Genomic DNA, 21488 nt, shown 5'->3' on the forward strand with positions numbered 1-21488 from the left:
TAGATAAATAGGGAAGGTAAACGGCGTTTCCGTGCGCTGCTCTGGTTCGCCAGAAGCAGCTTTGTCATGCTGGTCACATGACCCGGAAGCTGTCTGTGGACAAACACCGGCTCCCTCGGCCTATAGAGCGAGATGAGCGCCACAACCCCAGAGTCGGACACGAGTGGACCTGATGGTCAGGGGCCCCCTTACCCCTTTACCCTTTAATATAGGTAGTAAAGGACAGCTAATTTCCGTTTCCGTTTTAATGCTACTGGGATATCAATTTACCAATGTGGAACACATCTTTTCAGTCTAAAAGCAACATCTTCTAACTGAAATCCACTGATAATGTCATGCAATAGCCCAAAGCCTGGCAGAATATAAATATCTTTACAGATCTCCTAAAGATCACAACTGAGTAGGCTTGGCAAATTTTCCCAGGGGGAGAACGCTACAGTACAAGTGTCATCACAAAAAAAGTTCTATTTTTAGTATAGATTAAAAATGTTATCTCAGACACAGTGGAACCTGCAGTATCTATCTCTTTGGTAGATCTGAACTGATTGGTGGGGTTGGTGGAGAGAGATGGGAAACGCTGTTCCCTGAAATATATCCAGATTGAGATTGATAAAGAGTTAAATAGAGAGTTTAACCTGAACACAATCTGGTAGCAAGTGAAATCCACATTCTAAGGATATTTTCTAATATTTGCTGTTAGACCCAGCTAACAATATGGACCAGCTGGAGTTTTTGACTGGCAGAATTCCTTGCACTCCTGAGAGCATAAAAACAGGGCCATGATGAATTGTCACAAGAAAGAAGTTAAACTAGTATATTATCCAAAACTAGTGAAAAGGGCTTGTGGGAAGGGCTGTAGCTCAGGAGCAGAGCGCATGATTTGCACGCAAAAGGTCCCAGTTTCAATCTCCATGGTAGGGCTGGGGAAAATTTGTACTGCCTGAAACTCTGGAGTGCTGCTGCCAGACAGTGTAGACAGTATTGAGCTAGATGTATAGATGGTGTGGCTCAGTTTAAGGCCACTTCCGATGTTCCCACATGGACACCCGGACATCCACAAGCAGCATTGCCATGATATGAGGTTGAACTCTAAGGGGGAAATGGCTTCCATTAAGGATGGGCATAACCCACAAAGCCAGGTTTAGAGGGCATGACCCCCTTGTTGTTGACATCCATCTCAAGAGACAATAGAGTGCGCCTCCAGGGGTGAAGTCAAACCGCTGCATTAGCAACACACAAGTGACCTCCCTGGGACGCAAGCCTGGGCAGCGTGTATGGAGGTCCTGGGATGCCCAGAGGACAAGATCCTGCTCTCAGCCTCATGGATGTGGTCCAAAGGAAAGCAGAGCAACATGAAAACAGAAAAAGTCTGAAAAGGGCTGACCCAAGCATTCAAGGAAGAACCAACATGTAATAATACCCTACTCCAGGGGTCAGCAACCTTTTTCAGCTGTGGGCCGGTCCACCATCCCTCAGACCATGTGGTGGGCCAGACTATATTTTTTTTGGGGGGGGGGAATGAACAAATTCCTATGCCCCACAAATAACCCAGAGATGCATTTTAAATAATAGCACACATTCTACTCATGTAAAAACACCAGGCAGGCCCCACAAATAACCCAGAGATGAATTTTAAATAAAAGGACACATTCTACTCATGTAAAAACATGCTGATTCCCGGACCGTCCGCGGGCCAGATTGAGAAGGCGATTGGGCCGCATCTGGCCCATGGGCATTAGGTTGCCTACCCCTGCCCTACTTTGTGCACCTCTCTTCTTCAGCAAGAACAGGTGGTTCCACAGTAGGAAACTTTCAATAATCTCAATATTCTGTGATAGATTCCATGACAGTAAAACCAGTTTCCAGCTTGAACATATGCTGTAATACTGTGGATCAGAGCTTTCCAAACTGTGTGTCGTGCCACGTTAGTGTGTCTGCTGCAATGTGTAGCTGTGTCACGCAAACGCTCCCTGTGCTCCGCCAGGAACTGGAAAGGGGTTCCTTTAACATCTGGTTTGCTAGTAAAACTGAATTGCATCGTGAAAATGATGCATGTCTAAAAAATGTGTCATCATCATGAAAAGTTTGGAAAGCTATGCTGTAGGTGGATTCAGCTGTAAAAAGTTACACTTTTCTCTGTCAATCAGAGGAGAACAGAGGGTGGTCCCAAAGATAAGCAGGGGTTAGTTGGCTGAGAAATTAGACACTTTCTTATTCATTTCAGATCAGTTGTCAAACTAGTTCAAACACTTATTGGTGAGCAATTTCCAGGCACTATGAAATTATTTTATCTTCTATCCCTATTAGGTTTACCAAGACCAAATTCTTATGGCACATGGTTACATATTTACTTTCTATTGAAGTACAACAGAAAGAAAATCCATTAACACTGTAATAATATTTTTAGAGGCCATAATTATTCTTTTATGAGTAAACTTCTGTTCAGGTTGTCTGATGCTAACTATCTGTATCAGTGTTAAGAAGATCATTTTATCCATATAATATTAATATGGCAATATAACAAACAGCAAAGCCCGGATCATTAGCCTTCTTTGCTGTTATAGAGTATCTGCAACATTTCACACTAAACTATTTTTTTTCATTGAAATAACAGTCCGATTGCACAGTTCATTGCTGTTGAGAAAAAAAGCCACATATAAAAATCTCTACAATCTTAATGGCTTTCCCGGCTAACCAATTATTTACTTAAATTATTCATGTATAAAACAATAAATTTTGTACTAGCATTGTAGTAATTCTAGGAAACTCTCCGTGAAGCTGACTATTAGGAGCACTGAAGACGACGTCACTTAAACCTCTCCAAGTTCACTTATAGTTATCTTTTGATCATTAGTTAAATTTTAAATATTCAAATGAATGCTTTAAATACTAAACTACTGAGCCTAGGGCTTGCCGACCAGAAGGTCGGTGGTTCGAATCCCCGCAATGGGGTGAGCTCCAGTTGCTCGGTCCCTGCTCCTGCCAACCTAGCAGTTCGAAAGCACGTCAAAGTGCAAGTAGATAAATAGGTACCGCTCCAGCGGGAAGGTAAACGGCGTTTCCGTGCGCTGCTCTGGTTCGCCAGAAGTGGCTTAGTCACGCTGGCCACATGACCCAGAAGCTGTACGCCAGCTCCCTCGGCCAATAAAGCGAGATGAGTGCCGCAACCCCAGAGTCATCCACGACTGGACCTAATGGTCAGGGGTCCCTTTACCTTTACCTTACTATTCTCAAATACCAGTTTGTGTCAGGAACTGGAGTCAGCAATAAAACAAAACAGCACCTGATGTCAGTGAAGTTAACTTTTTATTCAAAGAAACAATACAGCTCAGTCCTAGTGGTCACAGCAACCCTTCCAAGTAGCTCTTGCCCCGATGAGGCAGTTGCGAGGTCCCTACCTTCCCACCGCTCTTTAAGACTCCTCACCTGGTTCTTTCCCCAGCAGCCTAAGGCTTTGTCCATGACAGTTTGCCTATATAAGCTAATTTCTTCAAGTGGAATAGGATTGATAGAATCACAGAACATGGAATACATAAAACTGTATAACTGGAAGGGGTCCTGAGGGTCATCTAGCCCAACTCCTTGCAATGCAGGAATCTCAACTAAAGCATCCATGACAGATGGCCATCCAACCTCTGCTTAAGAACTTCCAAGGAAGGAGATTCTACAACCTACCGAGGGAGACCATTCCACTGTGGAGCAGCTTCTTCCTGATTCTTAGTCAGAATCTCCTTTCTTGTAACTTGAAGCCATTGGTTCGAGTCCTACCCTCCAGAGCTGGAGAAAACAAGCCTGATCCATCTTCAGTGCTATTTCCAACCAACTAGGGACGCAGGTGGCGCTGTGGTCTAAGCCACTGAGCCTCTTGGGCTGCCAATCAGAAGGTTGGCGGTTCGAATCCCCGCAATGGGGTGAGCCCCCGTTGCTCTGTCCCAGCTTTCTGCCAACCTAGTGGTTCGAAAGCACACCAGTGCAAGTAGATAAATAGGTACCGCTGCGACGGGAAGGTAAACAGTGTTTCCGTGCGCTCTGGTTTCCGTCACAGTGTTCCGTTGCGCCAGAAGCGGTTTAGTCATGCTGGCCACATGACCCAGGAAGCTATCTGTGGACAAAGGCTGGCTCCGTCGACCTGGAAGTGCCACAACCCCATAGTCGCCTTTGACTGGACTTAACTGTTCAGGGGTCCTTTACCTTTACCTGTACTTCTGCCTTGTCTGGATTAAATTCATGCAGCCTGATGGATCACAGATCTTCTTTCAACCATAACCAGATAACATAGAGGACATGAAGCTGGGTGCTCCCACTTTCTGATGTTAGGCAGGTGGGTGATGCCTTCTACAGGGAGACTAATAGTTGACAAATTTTGCATCAAACTGTTGTGAGAAGTCTTTATCTATCTGTCTTTGCCTTTTACAATATTGGTTTATTGCTACATTAAGTGTGTGTGTGTGTGTGTATCATTAAGAGCTGAAAGGGATATATATATATCTATATTCTGCCTTTCAGCTCTTAATGATTTTTATTACTCATTGGAGGGGCACATTTAGGTGGGCTGTTTAACTTCTGTTTTTGAGTTGCTGCCCTGGATGTTCTAGAACTGAAGAGCAAGATATTAAACATGCTAAAACAAACAATAAGAGGGAGAGGCAATGCATACAAATAAGGTTCGCTTCTCATACAGAATGTTCACGTCTGCAGTTTAAGAGTTAACCGCACTGTAGTAAACAAAACCACATACAAACATTTCCATGCAGTTAATGCTATTATAAAGACAGTTTATCACAAAATGCAGTTGAATATGATCTGCTTTGTAACATATCCTCTGCTCAAGTATCTGGGAGAAGATTTTAAAGCCAGCACTGAAAACAGATTAATAGTTATAATAAGTCATAAAACTCTGATCTTTATTTCCTCTTAAGTATAGTTTATTAACAGATGGCATCACAGTAAATATAGATATATTATCTCTTTCCACTGCTGAAATGCCATTAAGAAGCATCTGGAGCTCACATGAAATCGTTCCTCCTCCAGCCAGCTATGGAGCCCTTGAAACAGCCACACATAAATGTAAAAGGGACAGCCATAAACATTCAGAGTTCTGCTCCCATCAATGCAAAATGGGCCAATGAAGTAGATAATTTGTATTAACTGGCAATGCCAGCATGCTTAAAATCTGAATGGGGAACTAATACAGTCACTAAATCTATCAAATGGCTTATAAGTTACCCAATGCAGGGCTTTTAATTTTAATTTTTAGGGCACCAATTAGGTTGCCTGAAATTCTTAGTGGCAATTTCAATAGCACTACAGCCAGCATCCGTCTAAATTCTCCCTGATTTGTCACACACATCTCTTGTATTTATCTATTTAATTATTTTTTATTGCTCCTGTGTCACTCCTATTGTCCTTGGTTTTTCTGTGTATGCTACCACCCTCCCACATTTGTGCTGAGTTGATTTAATAGTTGTATCTTGCTTTTTCAAGAACAAATTTTGAGCTCAAAGCGACTTGCAATAATCACAACAACATTAAAAATAACCATTGCAATGACTATAATATCAAACGCAACAGCATATAAAGCAATCAGCAACCAATTCATCATAAGCAATAAAAACAATTCAATAACGTCATATATTTGTCTATACCAGGGTTTCCCAAACTTGGGTCTCCAGCTGTTTTTGAACTACAACTCCCATCATTCCTAGCTAGCAGGACCAGTGGTCAGGGATGATGGGAATTGTAGTTCAAAAACAGCTGGAAACCCAAGTTTGGGAAACCCTGGTCTAAACCAAGGATGGGGACCATGCCATCTCTTCTACGAGAGCTGTTAATCAAGCTACTGCGCTATCTACTTAACTTGAATTTACTGGATGAATTCCGAAAGCATATAATTATTTCTACTCAGACAAAAACAAACAAACCATTTTGTGGTATTACCTTTCACAGAACCCATGCAATAAATTCTGCACTTGTTTAGCATTGTAGGGTTTTCTCTGTTTCTATTTTCATAAGCCAGCAGTCTGATGGATACGCTGGTGCCCTAATACAGGTGCAAGTGAGTATTAAATTACATTTTAAGACCCATTTTGTTCACTACAATGCCAGAGCTTATCCTATCATTATATTTGATGTATAGATGGTTGCCAGAATTTTAAAAACAAAATAGGGAGGCGATGAATGACCTGGTTTTGATCCTTCAGCATTCACGAGGAGGAGGAGGAGAAGAAGAAATTAGTACCGTTTGCATTATAATATCTGCATGCCACTAGGAAATGGCCTGGTTTGCACATCACATTAAACCTGAAAGCATACAGGCTCTGAGAGAGGAGATCACAGCTTCTTGGCTACAAGTCTGGCTTAGCTTGATATGTGAACCTGAACTTGTGATTTAGTACTCATGGACAAACTGCAAACTGTAACCCATAGGATTCTTCCCCTGCCAAAAGCTGCAGTTACTATTTCCCATAGTTATAAGAGAACTGGTATTTTGCTAGACACCAGTACATTTTACATCAGCAGTTAAACTATAAGATGGTAATTATCACCCATCATTACAATTCTTGGCCGAATTGGATGGAATATGGATGTATAAAATAGATATTAAAGGCCCCCCATTATCACTCTTTTACACAGGCAAGTCCCTGCTGATCTGAGTTGCAATGGTTAATTAATAAGAGAACTACTACAAGAGGCAAACGTATAAATCCGACAGATGTTCAATTTGCTATGCAAATTCTCCCTGAGTGTCTCGCAAGCAGGAGAATATCCTTACATATTCCAAAACCTGGAGCTTGAAGGAAGATCAGAGAAAATCAGCATATCATTTCGCCCAGCAAGGCAAAAAAAAAAAAAAAGGAATAAAAGAAAGTTAGAATTTGCTGAGGGAAGGGGGGGAAATGAAAACATGTTTCATCTCCTCCAGTTCTCATTGCCAAAAATAATTTTATGTGAAAAAGTTGAAAATTAAAAATAAAAAAGGTATTGACATTGTGCGAGGGTTATTCTGGCTGAGTGCTTTAGTAATGTGCCAAGCTGACAGTGTCCTTTTATTAAACGAAGGAGTACACCCTAAAGGCTGATAGAGCATGGCTGCTAATTTTAAATGGCTCAGGCTTGCAACTGGATCAGTAAATTCCAACGGGGGATGAATAAGCAGGGTAGGTGGTTCTTTTTCAGAGAGGAGTAAAACGAAAATAGAAAGCTCTTTTTATAGCAAGAGGGAGCCTCGGGGAGATCTCGGCACATCTTTCAACAGCTGAAACACACTATTTTTTTTTAATTAAGAGACCTGAGAGACAGGCATTTTAATTACTTTTCAGCTTATTTTCACAGAAACAAAGCAGAGTGCATGCAGGGAGGGAATCTACACAAAAATGAATTATAGATGGGCTGGCTGTGGCAAATGGGTCTTCCAGCATACTGATCTTTTTCAAAATCCAGTGACTTCAACCAGCCTAATCTACTCTCCCTTTTCAGATGGCATGGTCGAAAACCAGATGATGCCAAAACAGTATCAGATTGCAACCTATGACTCAGAAATTTGGGGTGGGGTGGGGGGCGGGGAACCAGTTAAATCCGAGTTGTCCAGTTCTAATGTTAGATCAGGGGCAGTCATGTGTAAGTACCCTTCAGATGTTTTGGACGTCTCAGCCAGCATGGTCAATGATAAGAGATTAGGGGAATTGCAACCCACAACATCTGGAGGTCACCATGTTGGCTTCATTTGTCCTAGATCAAGGAGGGTTCTCAAAATCTCTACCTCCAGGGCCCACTTATGAAGGCTGAAAATTATTGAGGGCCAAGAATCAAAGGCTCCCTGCTCAAGGTACCATGGAAATACCCACTTCAGTTCCGGCAAGTCCCTAATCTGTCCAAAGCTGCCCCAATTCATAGAATTAGAATAATAGAATCACTGAGTTGGAAGGAACCCTGAGGATCATCTAGTTCAACCCCCTACATTGCACAAATATGCAGCTGTCCCTACGGGGATCAAACCGGCAAACTTGGTGTTAACCAACCAACCATGCCCTAACCAACTGAGATATTCAGCTGTAACTTCAGCTCGTTATTGGGGATTCATGTGAATCTTTTGCATACCACCAATTATACACAAACATTGCTATGGTGAAGGTCTGCTGGTGAACAATATTGTACTAACAAATACAAATGGGATTCGACAAAACAGACATCCACATTTAATTAATTTGTTTACTGACTACTAACAGCGCACTCCTATTTTCTAAAATCATGTAAGTGTATGCAGCACTGATCGCTGAAACAACCAATCATCACTGCAAAAAATTCGAAGCACAAGGCACACGTCATTCTTAATTGTGATCTGCTGTTTTCTGAAACAGAATAATATTTCAGTCACTAAAACCTGCTAAGGTCTGCTGGTGTGCAAGGTAAATTATATTGTTCTTGTAAATTTGAAAAGTTTGAAAAGGGCATACTAGGGAACTGACAGTCTTACAAGACAATGCTTTTTAATTACACTTCACATCAATAAATGTCACTGGAATCAAATTAATTGAATTCAAGCTCAGTTTGATTTTCACAACTCGATAAGGAAATTGATAAGCATCCCTCTCGGAAAGATGCAGGAAGTCTTTGTAGCTTCATAAATTTAAACGTAAGACATTAATTTAAACTACTTACCAACAACAGTGTGTACAGTTTGACATGCTTGAAAGCCTAATACGCACACAAGGCACATACTAAAGAATTTGGAAGCATGCTTATAAATTAACATTCTGCAATATATGTAGAAATGTTGGGAAGACCATCTCCTACAATCAATAGTCATGCTTGTGGAATCTGTACCATTGCCTACAGCTATGTAAAGGGCAATGTTGGAATAATAAAAAATTGCATGCACTCATTTCTAGGGAAGAGGTTACTGCTTCTTTAATATGACTGTGCTTTTGCCACTCTGCCAGAACTTCAACTGAAGCCCTCTTTCCCCATTTCTAACTATCGAAATGTTTTCTTTCAGACACACAATGTAAGTAAGATGGAGAGACAATGCAGGATACCACAACTACTCTAGGGCAGCCATTCCCATTTCCCCTCCACATCTGCCCCCTGGAAGGCCCGCACTTAAATATAGTGCGACCACCTCGCAGAACACCAATTACATGAATTTCTACAAATTACCCCAGATTATCTAGTGGCGGACTTGTATGAGGGGAAACTTAATGATTTGGAGTCTCAGGCAGGATTTGTTCAAACAAACAAGAAAGGTTTTATCAAACCAAGGAAGTTTATGACACAAAGTGAGTAAAACAAAGGATACTTCAGGTTGTAATGTTATTTCAGGTAACCGTTCACCAAATAATATTTATACTAAATCTAACTGATATTATGGGCTTCTAATCAAGCACAGCTTCCTTTAAACTTCAGTTGCTTATGTTCAGTTACTTCACTTCAGGTAGATGTCGCAGGTTGTTAGACTACAGGGTAAACGCTCAGCCTATTCCCAGCTATTTCACTTCAGTTCTTTCTCAGTTGTTGCCCCTTAATACTTTGGTTCTTCAACAAGGTGGCACTTCCTGTCAGTTACACACCCCTTTGACAACCCTACTCCTGAGGAACTCCAAGTAACAGACCCAAGGATCTCCACACCCCTCTTAACTGGTTTGGGGGGTCTTCTCTTTTTGTAGAAGAATTTCTCCCCTCCCGACTGGAATGAGACCCAAGTAGACTGTATCGTTCCAGCTTCTACTTCTCCTGGCTCAGCCTCAACCTCCCAGTTCATTCCTGGCCTATTATAATGTGGTGGCGGCCCAAAGGGCCACAATAAATGTGATGTGTACCCCTGTAAATCCTTGAGTGCGCTTCTAATAGAGAAGTTATGGTAGCCTGTTACTGTATGAAACTGATTATTATGCAAGTTGCCACCCCCCCATTGGGGCAGAAATACAGCTAATATGTGAATGACAAAGATACAGCTCAAAGCTAGAACATAAGTTGCTACATGGTGCAAATGGCTACACGTAACACAGGTTCCCAACATGCACACTACACAATGTAACAGAACACGGTGGGAATCAGAACTTAATCAGCAGAAATTGCCAGTGCTTATTGTGCATGTGTGTTAAACATGAAATGAGGTAATGATGTATATGATTGCTGAAAACTGAAATGCTTTGTTTGAAATGTTATACCATACCACTGCCTGAACCACCGGGCGGGGTTGCAGTTCTGCAGAACGACCCAACTCTAACATATTGCTTTACAATAAACAACACTGGACTCCTAACTCCTCACATTTGCAATCTTGGCCATGCTACTTGCCTGTTGAGGGGGCCAGGTAGGAATTTTCCCACTTGGCAAATTGGCACCAGCCATGTGGTTTTCGCCTGCCTCGTAGCAATGGTCACAACCTCCTAAGGCTTGGCGGTTAGGCATTGGTAAAGCCTGGTTTATGGGAGAGGAGGTTGTGGCCTTCACTTGCCCCTCCTCTTTAAGGGTATTCCATTAAAGGGATCCGGGTGTGTGGATCTCGTCCACAGCCCAGGTATGGGCTAGAGCCATGCCACGACCCCATCAGAAACTTGATGTACATCAACAGGGCTCCCCCTACTGGTGGTTGGCCCTTACTAGACTACCTGCATGGCAGGCAGGAGTCATACATAGTAGGTTCAATTCCAATGCCTAAGCCAATAATAATAATAATAATAATAATAATAATAATAATAATAATAATATTTTATTTGTACCCAGCCACTCTGGGTGGCTTCTAACAAAGATTAAAAATACATTAAAACGTCACACATTAAAAACTTCCCAAAACAAGGTTGCCTTCAGATGTCTTCTAAATGTCAGGTAGTTGTTTATCTCTTTGACATCTGATGGGAGGGCATTCCACAGGGCGGGGGCCACTACTGAGAAGACCCTCTGCCTGGTTCCCTGTAGCTTTACTTCTCGCAGTGAGAGAACCGCCAGAAGGCCCTTGGCGCTGGATGTCATTGTCCAGGAGAATGATGGGGGTGGAGATGCTCCTTCAGATATAGTGGACCGAGGCTGTTTAGGGCTTTAAAGGTAAGCACCAACACTTTGAATTGTGCTCAGAAACGTACTGAGAGCCAATGTAGGTCTTTTAGGACCGGTCTCGGCGGCCAATGAAGTTGTGGCCTTAATTATCCCATGAACCTAAATACAGTCATACCTTGTGTTGCGTTAGGTTCATGTTTCATCTTTTCGGCTTGCGAACGGAGCAAACCCGGAAGTATACACATGCGCAGAAGTGTTCTGCGCGCTTTGCACATGCGCAGAAGCGCCGCTCTAGTTGCAGACTTTTCGGGGTGCGAATGCCACCCCAGAACAAATCGTGTCCGCAACTAGAGGTACCAGTGTACTGGTGTCCGTGTGTTTCATTATTCACAAAAGGGCAGGGCTCGAGGTCTTGCCATGCAAATATTTCTTTAACTTAGTTTAGGGCTTCCAATTGGCAGGCAAACCTGAGACCAAGGAACGATACACAACATGTCTTCACTGCTGGCTTCCTGCCAATGTGCTCTTGCTGTGCTAAAATTAACACTATCTGTGTACCTTCTGTTCATGATCAGTGACACAAATTGTATACAAATTTAGCTCTTTTCCATGTCTGTCCTCCCATTGTCTCCCTCTCATTTCTTCTGCCTTATAGTTTTTAAAGAAATAATATGCACTGTAATCTCCCCCCCCCTTCCTTTCCATCGGTGTGAAACCAAACCGCTTTTTATGAGCCTGCTTTCATTCATCTACTAAGATCATCCTCTTTCTAAATTAGAGCGCTGCTTCATTACTGAAGTAGATTACACTGAAGCGCTACAAATAATTTATCACCACTAACTGTAACAGAGGGCGCATGTTTCTCATCTAAAAGGAGACATATTTAGACCCATTTAAATCACTCCAAGGACAATGTTTCTGGGGGGAAATGGTATTTAAATTTGTCAAATAAAATATTTAAATAAAAACACATGCACACAAACATTCATGCTTGTGTAAGTATATGAAGGAACATCATGGAACACAATACTACCTTCTGATGCTGCTACAAATAATGCTTACCAAGAATAGATATTTTAGCTAACATCTTTGGATTACTACAATGCAATCCTTTTCATTGCTAATATGAATCAATTCACGATTCCACATTTTCATGCAACTTTCAATGTGGTGGTAGGATGAAGAAGAAGAAGAAGAAGAGTTTGGATTTGATATCCCGCTTTATCACTACCCTAAGGAATTGATGCTTTTGAATTATGGTGCTGGAGGAGACTCTTGAGAGTCCCATGGACTGCAAGAAGATCAAACCTATCCATTCTTAAGGAAATCAGCCCTGAGTGCTCCCTGGAAGGACAGATCGTGAAGCTGAGGCTCCAATACTTTGGCTACCTCATGAGAAGAAAAGACTCCCTGGAAAAGACCCTGATGTTGGGAAAGATTGAGGGCAAAAGGAGAAGGGGACGACAGAGGATGAGATGGTTGGACAGTGTTCTCGAAGCTACGAACATGAGTTTGACCAAACTGCGGGAGGCAGTGCAAGACAGGAGTGCCTGGCGTGCTATGGTCCATGGGGTCACGAAGAGTCGGACACGACTAAACAACAACAAACAACAAAGCGGCTAACATTCTCCTTTCCCTTCCTCCCCCACAACAGACACCCTGTGAGGTAGGTGGGGCTGAGAGACTTCAGAGAAGTGTGACTAGCCCAAGGTCACCCAGCAGCTGCATGTGGAGGAGTGGAGACGCGAACCCGGTTTCGCAGATCACGAGTCTACCGCTCTTAACCACTACACCACACTGGCTCCCACTGATGCTCAATCTGCAGGTGCAACTGCATCCTAATGAATTTGCAAAAGTCAGTCTGGGCCAGGTTAAGCAGAAAGGGCTTCTTAAGCCCAGCTGGCCACCAGCAGCAGTCTTCTAGAAAAAGAGGTGCTGGAACTCACCATGAACATCTTCTTTGTTCTCTTATGACGACAATGGTGCTAGAACTGAGTTCCCGTGAGTTCTGGCTGAAAAAAAGCCCTGCCACCAGCCATGTGAAAAGTTCTGCAGTTTTTAAAAGCAGCAGATTGACGTAGCAGTTGGTAGGTCAGGGGAATGCTATCAACATAAAATGAGTTCAACACGACTTTTTGACAAGGTCCCTCTATTATATTCTAGATTATGCTAATGCTAGGTGGATTTGTAGCTAGTTGATGGACTGTAATCAATCACTCATCAACACTTCATTATCAATCTGGAGAGAAGTGACAAGTGGGACGCAACAGGATTTTATCCTGGGCCCCATCTTTCTAAATCAAAGTATCATAGAGTTGTAGAATTGTAAGGGACCCCAAGGGTCATCTAGATCAATCCCCTGTGATGCAGGAATCTCAACTAAAGCATCCATGACAAATGGCCATCCAACCTCTGCTTAAGAACCTCCAAGGAAGGAGATTCTACAACCTCCCGAGGAAGACCATTCCACTGTGGAACAGCTCTTACTCTCAGAATATTCTCCCTGTTGTTTAGTTGAAATATCCTTTCTTGTAACTTGAAGCCACTGGTTTGGGTTACAGTGGTACCTCTACTTACGAATGACTCGACTTACAAATGTTTCTACTTATGAATGGAGCTCTGTCCGCCATCTTGGATGCTGTTTAGATAGGATTTTTACAAATTTTTAGATACGGTTGCTTCGACTTATGAATTTTTTCTCCCAATGCATTCCTATGGGATTCGACTTACAATTTTTTTCGACTTACAGGTGTGCGTTCAGAACGCATTAAATTTGTAAGTAGAGGTACCACTGTACTACCCTCTACAGCAGCAGAAAACAAGTTTGCTTCCTCTTATAGATATTTGAAAATGGCCATCATATCTCCTCTCTGACTTCAACAAAGGAGTGGAGGAAAAAATGTAAGGTTTGGGATGGAAGGTCTATCTGTGAGAGTTTGTGTCCCTCTGGTAACCTCTTTCTGAAAGCACCAGAAAAATGTGTTACTGAACATTTGGACCATACCAAGAAATGAAATCTTCGCAGTTTTTACAATATAAAAAGAATGCAGGATTCATCATTGCTGCCCTCACACAACCAAATAAACTAATCTTTTTTGCAGCCCAACTGTGCTAGAATGGGTCTCTCTCTTTCATGAGGTTTGAACTCTAATGAGGCTGATCGAAGTCCCCCTCTCCTAGGTTGATAGAGTGGAAGATGGCAAAAATCAGTCTCTTGTGTTGTTAGTGATCTAGGTAAAGGGTAAATGGACCCCTGACCATTAGGTCCAGTCGTGACCGACTCTGGGGTTGCGCGCTCATCTCACATTATTGGTCGAGGGAGCCGGCGTATAGCTTCTGGATCATGTGGCCAGCATGACAAAGCCACTTCTGGCAAACCAGAGCAGCACACGGAAACGCCGTTTACCTTCCCGCTGTAGCGGTTCCTATTTATCTACTTGCATTTTGATGTGCTTTCGAACTGGTAGGTTGGCAGGAGCTGGGACCAAACAACGGGAGCTCACCCCGTCACAGGGATTTGAACCGCCGACCTTCTGATCAGCAAGCCCTAGGCTCAGTGGTTTAACCACAGCGCCACCTGGGTCCCTGTTACTGATCTAAGAATACACTAATATCTTTCCTGAAAGTCTGCAGGGGTTAACTTTATTTTATGTTGAGAACACCTGTAAAAGACAAAAATGAAATACATACGCAGACATTTACAATGGCCCCAAGGAACTGTGTTTCAACCACTGAGCAAACCGTCTGCATTTACAGGGAAATAAGGCTCTAACTTCCTACATCCAAGTGGCACAATCAATTTGCAATAGGCTTCCACTGCAGGAGCTCTGGCTGTGCAATAAAGCTCTTCTGAGCCGTTATTGGATATTTTATTTTTTATTAGAGATGCTAAGAGGCAGACAGCTTCACAATGAAAATGTGATTTTTCTATCTCCTTTCTCCATCAGCCAATCAGGTGCATGAATAGCAAAATTAACTATGAAACGGTACTTTCTGTCAACTTTATGCAAGGTTTTTATATAATATATAAGGCATTCCCATCCTTTGAGTTCACTTTTGATAGCTTTTATTTCTAAGTCACAAGCCCTGTTCCCCTTCTGATGTTTTCTAGTAACTGAGGCTGACAGGATTTCTTCCACAATTACAACTTCCTCGATCCATGGCTATTTTTTGTCAAGCTGACCTTGATTTTACTTTGAAGAATTAAGCTCTTGGAGTTACACCCTCCCAATTCTAAGGAGGGAACTGACATACAACTCCTGGGAGAATGAATTAGCACAGAGAAGAGTGCAGTTTGGTTCTCTAGATTTCTCCTTCCTGCTTCAAACCTTCCTGGCAATATCATACCGATTTACTGTATTGAGTTCACCTAAGCAGATGAAAATTCTAGTTAATATATATATAAAATTTTGTTCTGGTTTCAGTATTCTAATCCATCCTGAAATGAGAGAAAAGTGGCTAGACTCTAAAAGCTTTAAAAATCCCTTCACATGGTTACAAATCTAAATCAATGTAACATAATTACACTACTACAGTTATTAATTTTAAATTACATGGAAAACAGTATCTAAGGAAAACCTTACATATTGTCCAAACCATAGAATGAAAGTACCTGCTACAGAATTCCCACAGGCCATACATACATACATACATACATACATAATTTTATTTGTATGCTGGCTTTACATACATAATTCAAGCCATGTTCAAGGAGGCTTACAACATGAAAAAAATACATAATTGTAAACATAAGTTTGTAGGTTTATAGGTGACCTAGATTGGTTCATAGCGAGTCTGAACAGGTATGCTAGCTTCAAGCATCCACCAGTTACAACATAACAATAAAGTAATATCACAGGTTTGTAGTGAAGTTTCAGAGATCAAATCATATAAAGGTGCTGGAAAAAAAATGGATTCTATCATTTCCCAAGGCAGAATTAAAGGAAACCTGATAGCTATCAGTTATCAAAAGACCGAATCTGCAGGTAAAAATACATCAGCTGCTTACTTTGCAACCCCCACCCTTTTTTTTATTACATTGGACACATCTGTGCCCTAATCCTGTGCCCTTTAAAGTACTCCTGAGTAAGGGCTTTAAAGTCACAGTTTACATTTTCTATCATTAAACATACTGACTATAGAAAATTAATGGACAACTTGCCAATAGACATGGTTGATGGGAGATGTAGTTCCATAACACTAAAGAGCCACAGGTTCTCCATCCCTGCATTAAACGTTCTCACAAACATGAAGCTTAAGAGTACAGTATAGCCCAGGCATCCCCAAACTTCGGCCCTCCAGATGTTTTGGACTAGAATTCCCATCATCCCTGACCACTGGTCCTGTTAGCTAGGGATCATGGGAGTTGTAGGCCAAAACATCTGGAGAGCCACAGTTTGGGGATGCCTGGTATAGCCTGTGTCCATGGCACTGTCACACAGTTCACTTGGGTGCAATAAATGTCTTGATTTGGAAAGATATGGTGGTTTCAATTCATCTAAACTTTTCATTGCATTAAACTCTGTGCAGAAGGAAAGGACTGGTCTGAAGAGCAACAAACAAATTTCACATTTCTCAGAAACACCCCTGTTCGCATCAACACCAGACCTAGGGAGGCTCTTAATTTTGACATGAGAATGCTGAGACTATGAACCGACAAGAAGTGGGAAATGGTGGGAAATAAATTCAGTATTGATTGATTGGGGTGGGGTGGGGGAGAAATATTTCAGGTTATGCCATAGTTTTGTGCTTCTGGTTCCTTGGTTTGTAGTCTATGCTGTTTTCCATTAACTGTCCGATACATGCTGAAATCTTTTCACTAGCCATCATCATATAATTCATAAAATTCAGTGAGGTAATTCACTTTATTACATGCTCTTTGAATCCAATAGGAACCTGGGAAAGGTAACAAGAACAGTCACAGTTGAAAGAATTTTCATCAAGCAGAACAGCATTTCAGCTGTAGAAATTTAAGGGAGAAATATTATTCTTCCAACCAGACACTTGAAAAAGTGCAAACAGAAACAGTAAAACAACACATTCATTAGGACAGCTAGAAAGCAGTTTTTACAAAGCTTTTAAATGTCCACTGAATGCTTCTTCAGGCTGGACTGGGGTTGGGGTGGGATGTGATCATTACTGGTAATATTTATTTTAATCATCCAGAGAGGACTCATAGGAAGTGGGCAAAGTTGGGCTTCCATGTAACAATAAGCAGAACTAACACAATATCTTTATTGGGAGCTACTCAGTATTTTTATTTTCTCCTCCCCTTTTTCTGTAAAACTTCTATCCTATGGAAAGAGTTCTGTAAAACTCAAAAGCTAGTTCACTATTTTGTGGCTTTCCGTTGGTCCTAAAAGGTTATCACCACTGTTGTACTATTATGTGGTACCTTGGTAAACATGAGATTCTTGCTTTCTTAGCAAGTAGACCCTTTCTAAGCCACCTAACATTAGATAAAGCTAAGTAACTGCCAAATTTGTTAAACAAATGGCGCGAAGCATCCAAGTTCAGAATTTAAGTACACTTTTTCTTATACCCTTTTCTTGATCAACAGCTTTATGACATGCTTATATGCACTTAATTTCCCATCAGGAAAACTACAATGCAATTATGTTGTTTTTCAAAAACTGTGTTCACTTCCATGGAGTCTAGTCTTCCATGCTTTTCTATAATATATCATCAATCCACAGCCTCTCATTGAATCTTTGCTGAGTGAAGCATACAATAATATTTCCTTTGTTATGTGGCAAGGTGATAGCTATCAAAATGCAATAGCATAGTGGATGTCAGAGAACAACATAAATTAAAAATTATCAACCACTTCCAAGCTATACAGTTTTTTTAGAGGAGGAAAGAACATGCAAAGCTAACTTTTACAATAGGCTTCACCACCCTCACTTTGATGCATACATCACCGCATGGAATCTGACAGAGAAGAAAATTGACACTCAAGGAGAAGGAGAATATGCAATGAAAGAAGCTAAAATGATCACCTGCTTCACATTTGCTTCATGAGTGGTATTCTTTAGTATTACAGTAACTGGTGTTATTGTTGGAGAATGGGATAGGTGAAAGCACTAGAAGTATCAGAACTTATCCTCATCAGAATTCCTGACCTTTCCCCTTCGGTTCCAAATGTCACAGCTAAAAATATCCTTGCCACCACAATACATTAGCTCTTCATGTTAGAGAATGCAGTGGAGAGCATTGTGCTCTTGCTATAAATAGAAGTAATTAGATGCCAATGAAATCACATTAAAACATAAGCAACCAACAGCATATGCCATTAGTATCTAACACCAAGACTCTAACTCGAATATTGGTTTTAGCATCCACTAGATTTAGATTTATTGTGCAAAGAACTGCTTGACAGTATACAAAGGAAGGAAATTTATTTTTCCTTTTCCTTTCTGTTTTAATACATTCCAAATGCTAACTAGGGCTGCAGAATCCACTCCCAGGTACTGTCAACCTTTTCAAAGATCCACGCCAGTTCTACTATGCTAAAATTAAACTGAATCCCCAAGTGTAAAAAGGTGTCCCTTTTATCTGGTTATAAACTGCAGTCTTTCTACCTCCTGAAGCATATCTGGGCCATGCATTCCTACCCTTAAAAACCCTACAAACCTCCACTGAACTTTGATAAGGTCATTGTACAGGAAGGGAACCTGTTTACAGAATAGTAGGGGCGGCGGCGAATACTTCAGGGAAAGGATTTGCTATGTCAAATGACAGCTGTATTTTCATCTATTCCAAGTTATTCTGTGGACTCCCCATGGGCTTTAGCATTAGTATCAGAATAAGTGATTGGAGAATGAGTGTAAGCAATTGGTGTGTGGTATCTCAGATGGCGATGCTTACTCAAGATGAGTTTAAACTGAAACAACCACAGATTTTGGCTGTGATTCAGAGAGAGCATTTCAGGGTGTGCAATGAAATGTAGTTCCTACACCTGAGGTTGCTTTCGGGGCAGGGAGGTGGGTGAACTGGCCCACCTGATGTAACAGAGAACTTATTTAAGAAAAGATGTGAGGGTTGTTGTTTTTATTTTTCTATAAAACCCTTCATCCGTAGATGTCAGGGTGGTTCACAACATAAAATCACTAGCTTATTATATGACACTTGGGACTCTGTATATATTTCAGTGAGTTGATTTGCTCTTCACAGATACCCCCCCCCCAAAAAAAATCCTACACACACATTCATGTTGTCAGGACAGTCCACAAAATCCAAACCACTAGTATACCTTTTTAGGCCACTGGCAGGTTATGGCCCAATCTAAGTTGGCTCACGTGACAAATCTCAATATTTTCTTATTCTAAACAGAAATAGGGGTAAAGAGAGAAGGGAAGAGCCCCCCCCCCCCAAAAAGTTTCATTTGGTAAAAATGAGTGTTGGGTTCCATGTTGAGATTAGGTTTGTTCTGGGATCAGAAAAGACTGATAATAATAGCTCTAGTGTAAATTGATCCATATCCATGCCAGTTTTCATCCATTTCAAAAGAAAAAAAAGTATATTTCCTAAGAAAGTTCTCCACAGAAACACCATCCTTCTGTCACCTTCTGAAACTTCCATCACTTATAGTTTAACCGTCTTGTTAGAACTTGCCTTTTCTGACTGATCTGTGTCACAAGGTTGTAAATATATTGCGTTTTTTCTTGTCATTTCTGTTCTTTGAATCATGTGTCCCTCCTTGAATGAACTTTCTCTGCTAGAACAATATACTGCAGCAGCTAGAAAACGCAAGCAATTTCTCACAAGTAAACTTAATCATACTTCTGAATTGTCTTATTTTCATCCTTTGCCCCGCATCGTTCCACTCCATTTTTCATACTTTAGTAATGTCTACCGTCTGTGCCAAGACTAATGAGTACTACCAAATCAAAGGAACTGTGCAATCCACTTCGCAACTTTCCTTTGAGTGAGACACAAATGTAGAAATAAGCTGGGGGGGGGGGGAGATTTAGGAAGGCCCTTATGCCTTTAAAGCAGATATTTCTGCTCTAGTCTTCCTGAAGTAATAGTGTAGCCCTGATCTTGACCACAGATGAGAGCAGTGGTTGTTTTTTTCTGGGGGGATGCAGAGGGATGCATACCCCTAAACCAGGCTTCCTCAACCTCGGCCCTCAAGATGTTTTGAGACTCCAATTCCCATCATCCCTGACCACTGGTCCTGCTAGGTAGGGAATATGGGAGTTGTAGGCCAAAAACATCTGGAGGGCCGAGGTTGAGGAAGCCTGCCCTAAACATTTTGTGAATCTAAGTTTGGCCTCATTGAGGGGCAGTATTTCAATATGAGTAGGAAAATGAGAGTACCCCTAAGCATTTTTAAAGGAAAAAAGTACTGGATGAGAGTATGGTTCTTTGTCCTGAATATGACTGACATGGGATGCCTCCTGCTACCAAGTGAGCAATGCACCATTGTCATCAACATAAAACTGTCATAAAAGGGGGGCATGGGTGTTTCAGGTGGTTTCTTTATACTTGATCAGGTTGCTGTGAGGAAGGCAAGGGAGGTCCACACGCCACCCTGAGCTCTTTGGCAGATGGGTGGATTTAAAAAGCAAATGGCATGAATGTTCCAAATTATGTACACGTTTATAAGAATTTGAAAGAAGTACTGTATCTCCTGCCTTGACTATGCCAGAGCTTCCGAATTCATGTCAGCTCTGCAGCTTTCATGTGCAAGACCATAGAAAGCCTCAAAAAATGTGCACTCGGCAGACACAGAGCAATTTCTATTAGCATTCTCAGTCATTAAAGTTATACAGATGAACTGCTCAAATAATCATGTTTCTGATGTTCTGAAGCAATTTCCACAGGTGGAATTTGAAATGGTGCATAAAATTAGCCCCTCCTGCCATTCTGTAAGCAGGTTTTTCCTCCGAGAGAACAGTCCCAAACAGAAACAACTCATGTTGCCCAATTAGGAGAAATAGGAAGATTGTTTATTAGAGCAAATGATTCACAATAACCTGGTTGGCAAATGTTTGAGCTATAAACCATTAAAAGCAAAGGTCCCCCCCCAAAAAAAAGCCTGAGGAAGTACCATGCACCTTGAGCCTGCCCATAAAAAACAAGCCTAGTGTGAGTGCTTTGCAATAAGTTCCTGTAAAGGTATTTTAAAATAAATAAAAGAAAGGTTCTGATGTCACAACAATCTTTGCTGCAACAGGTGATTCCCACAGCAATGATTATTCCACCCTGCTTTTTGCCAATCATAACTAGCAATAAGTAGATATTTGTGGACAGAAGCAGGAGGCTCAAGTAATTATATTTCAATATAATTACTGATTTCAAAGCAGTTAATATGCCTGCAGTGCTAATCTTTATAACCATGGCTTACAGTAATGAGACTTTTGGTATAAGGTTACGAACACTCACCCTGCAAAAGGTTAATATTCCTAGTCCAAATTTACTCCACGGATGCTGCTGCCAAATATCTCAAGGGAAGGGTCTGTAGCTTAGCGATACTGCTCATGTTTTAC

The 21488-nt window shown here is 41.4% G+C and overlaps 1 protein-coding gene across 2 annotated transcripts in view; it reads right to left on the reverse strand.

Moving 5' to 3' along the window:
• TRAPPC9 (trafficking protein particle complex subunit 9) overlaps positions 1 to 21488 on the reverse strand; it is a 257231-nt gene that overhangs the window by 122033 nt on the left and 113710 nt on the right. The window contains exon 22 of one of the 2 annotated variants that reach the window (XM_088676019.1): positions 14877 to 16890. The exons of the other annotated variant lie outside the window; for it this stretch is intronic. Coding sequence (XP_088532145.1) covers positions 16814 to 16890 — 77 coding nt within the window. The 3' untranslated portion in view covers positions 14877 to 16813. Of the gene's footprint in view, positions 1 to 14876; positions 16891 to 21488 lie in introns of those variants that run through there. 2 annotated transcript variants of the gene reach the window in all.

The sequence above is a fragment of the Zootoca vivipara genome, chromosome 8 (assembly GCF_965207765.1).
Source record: "Zootoca vivipara chromosome 8, rZooViv2.hap1.1, whole genome shotgun sequence".
Lineage (NCBI taxonomy): Eukaryota > Metazoa > Chordata > Lepidosauria > Squamata > Lacertidae > Zootoca > Zootoca vivipara.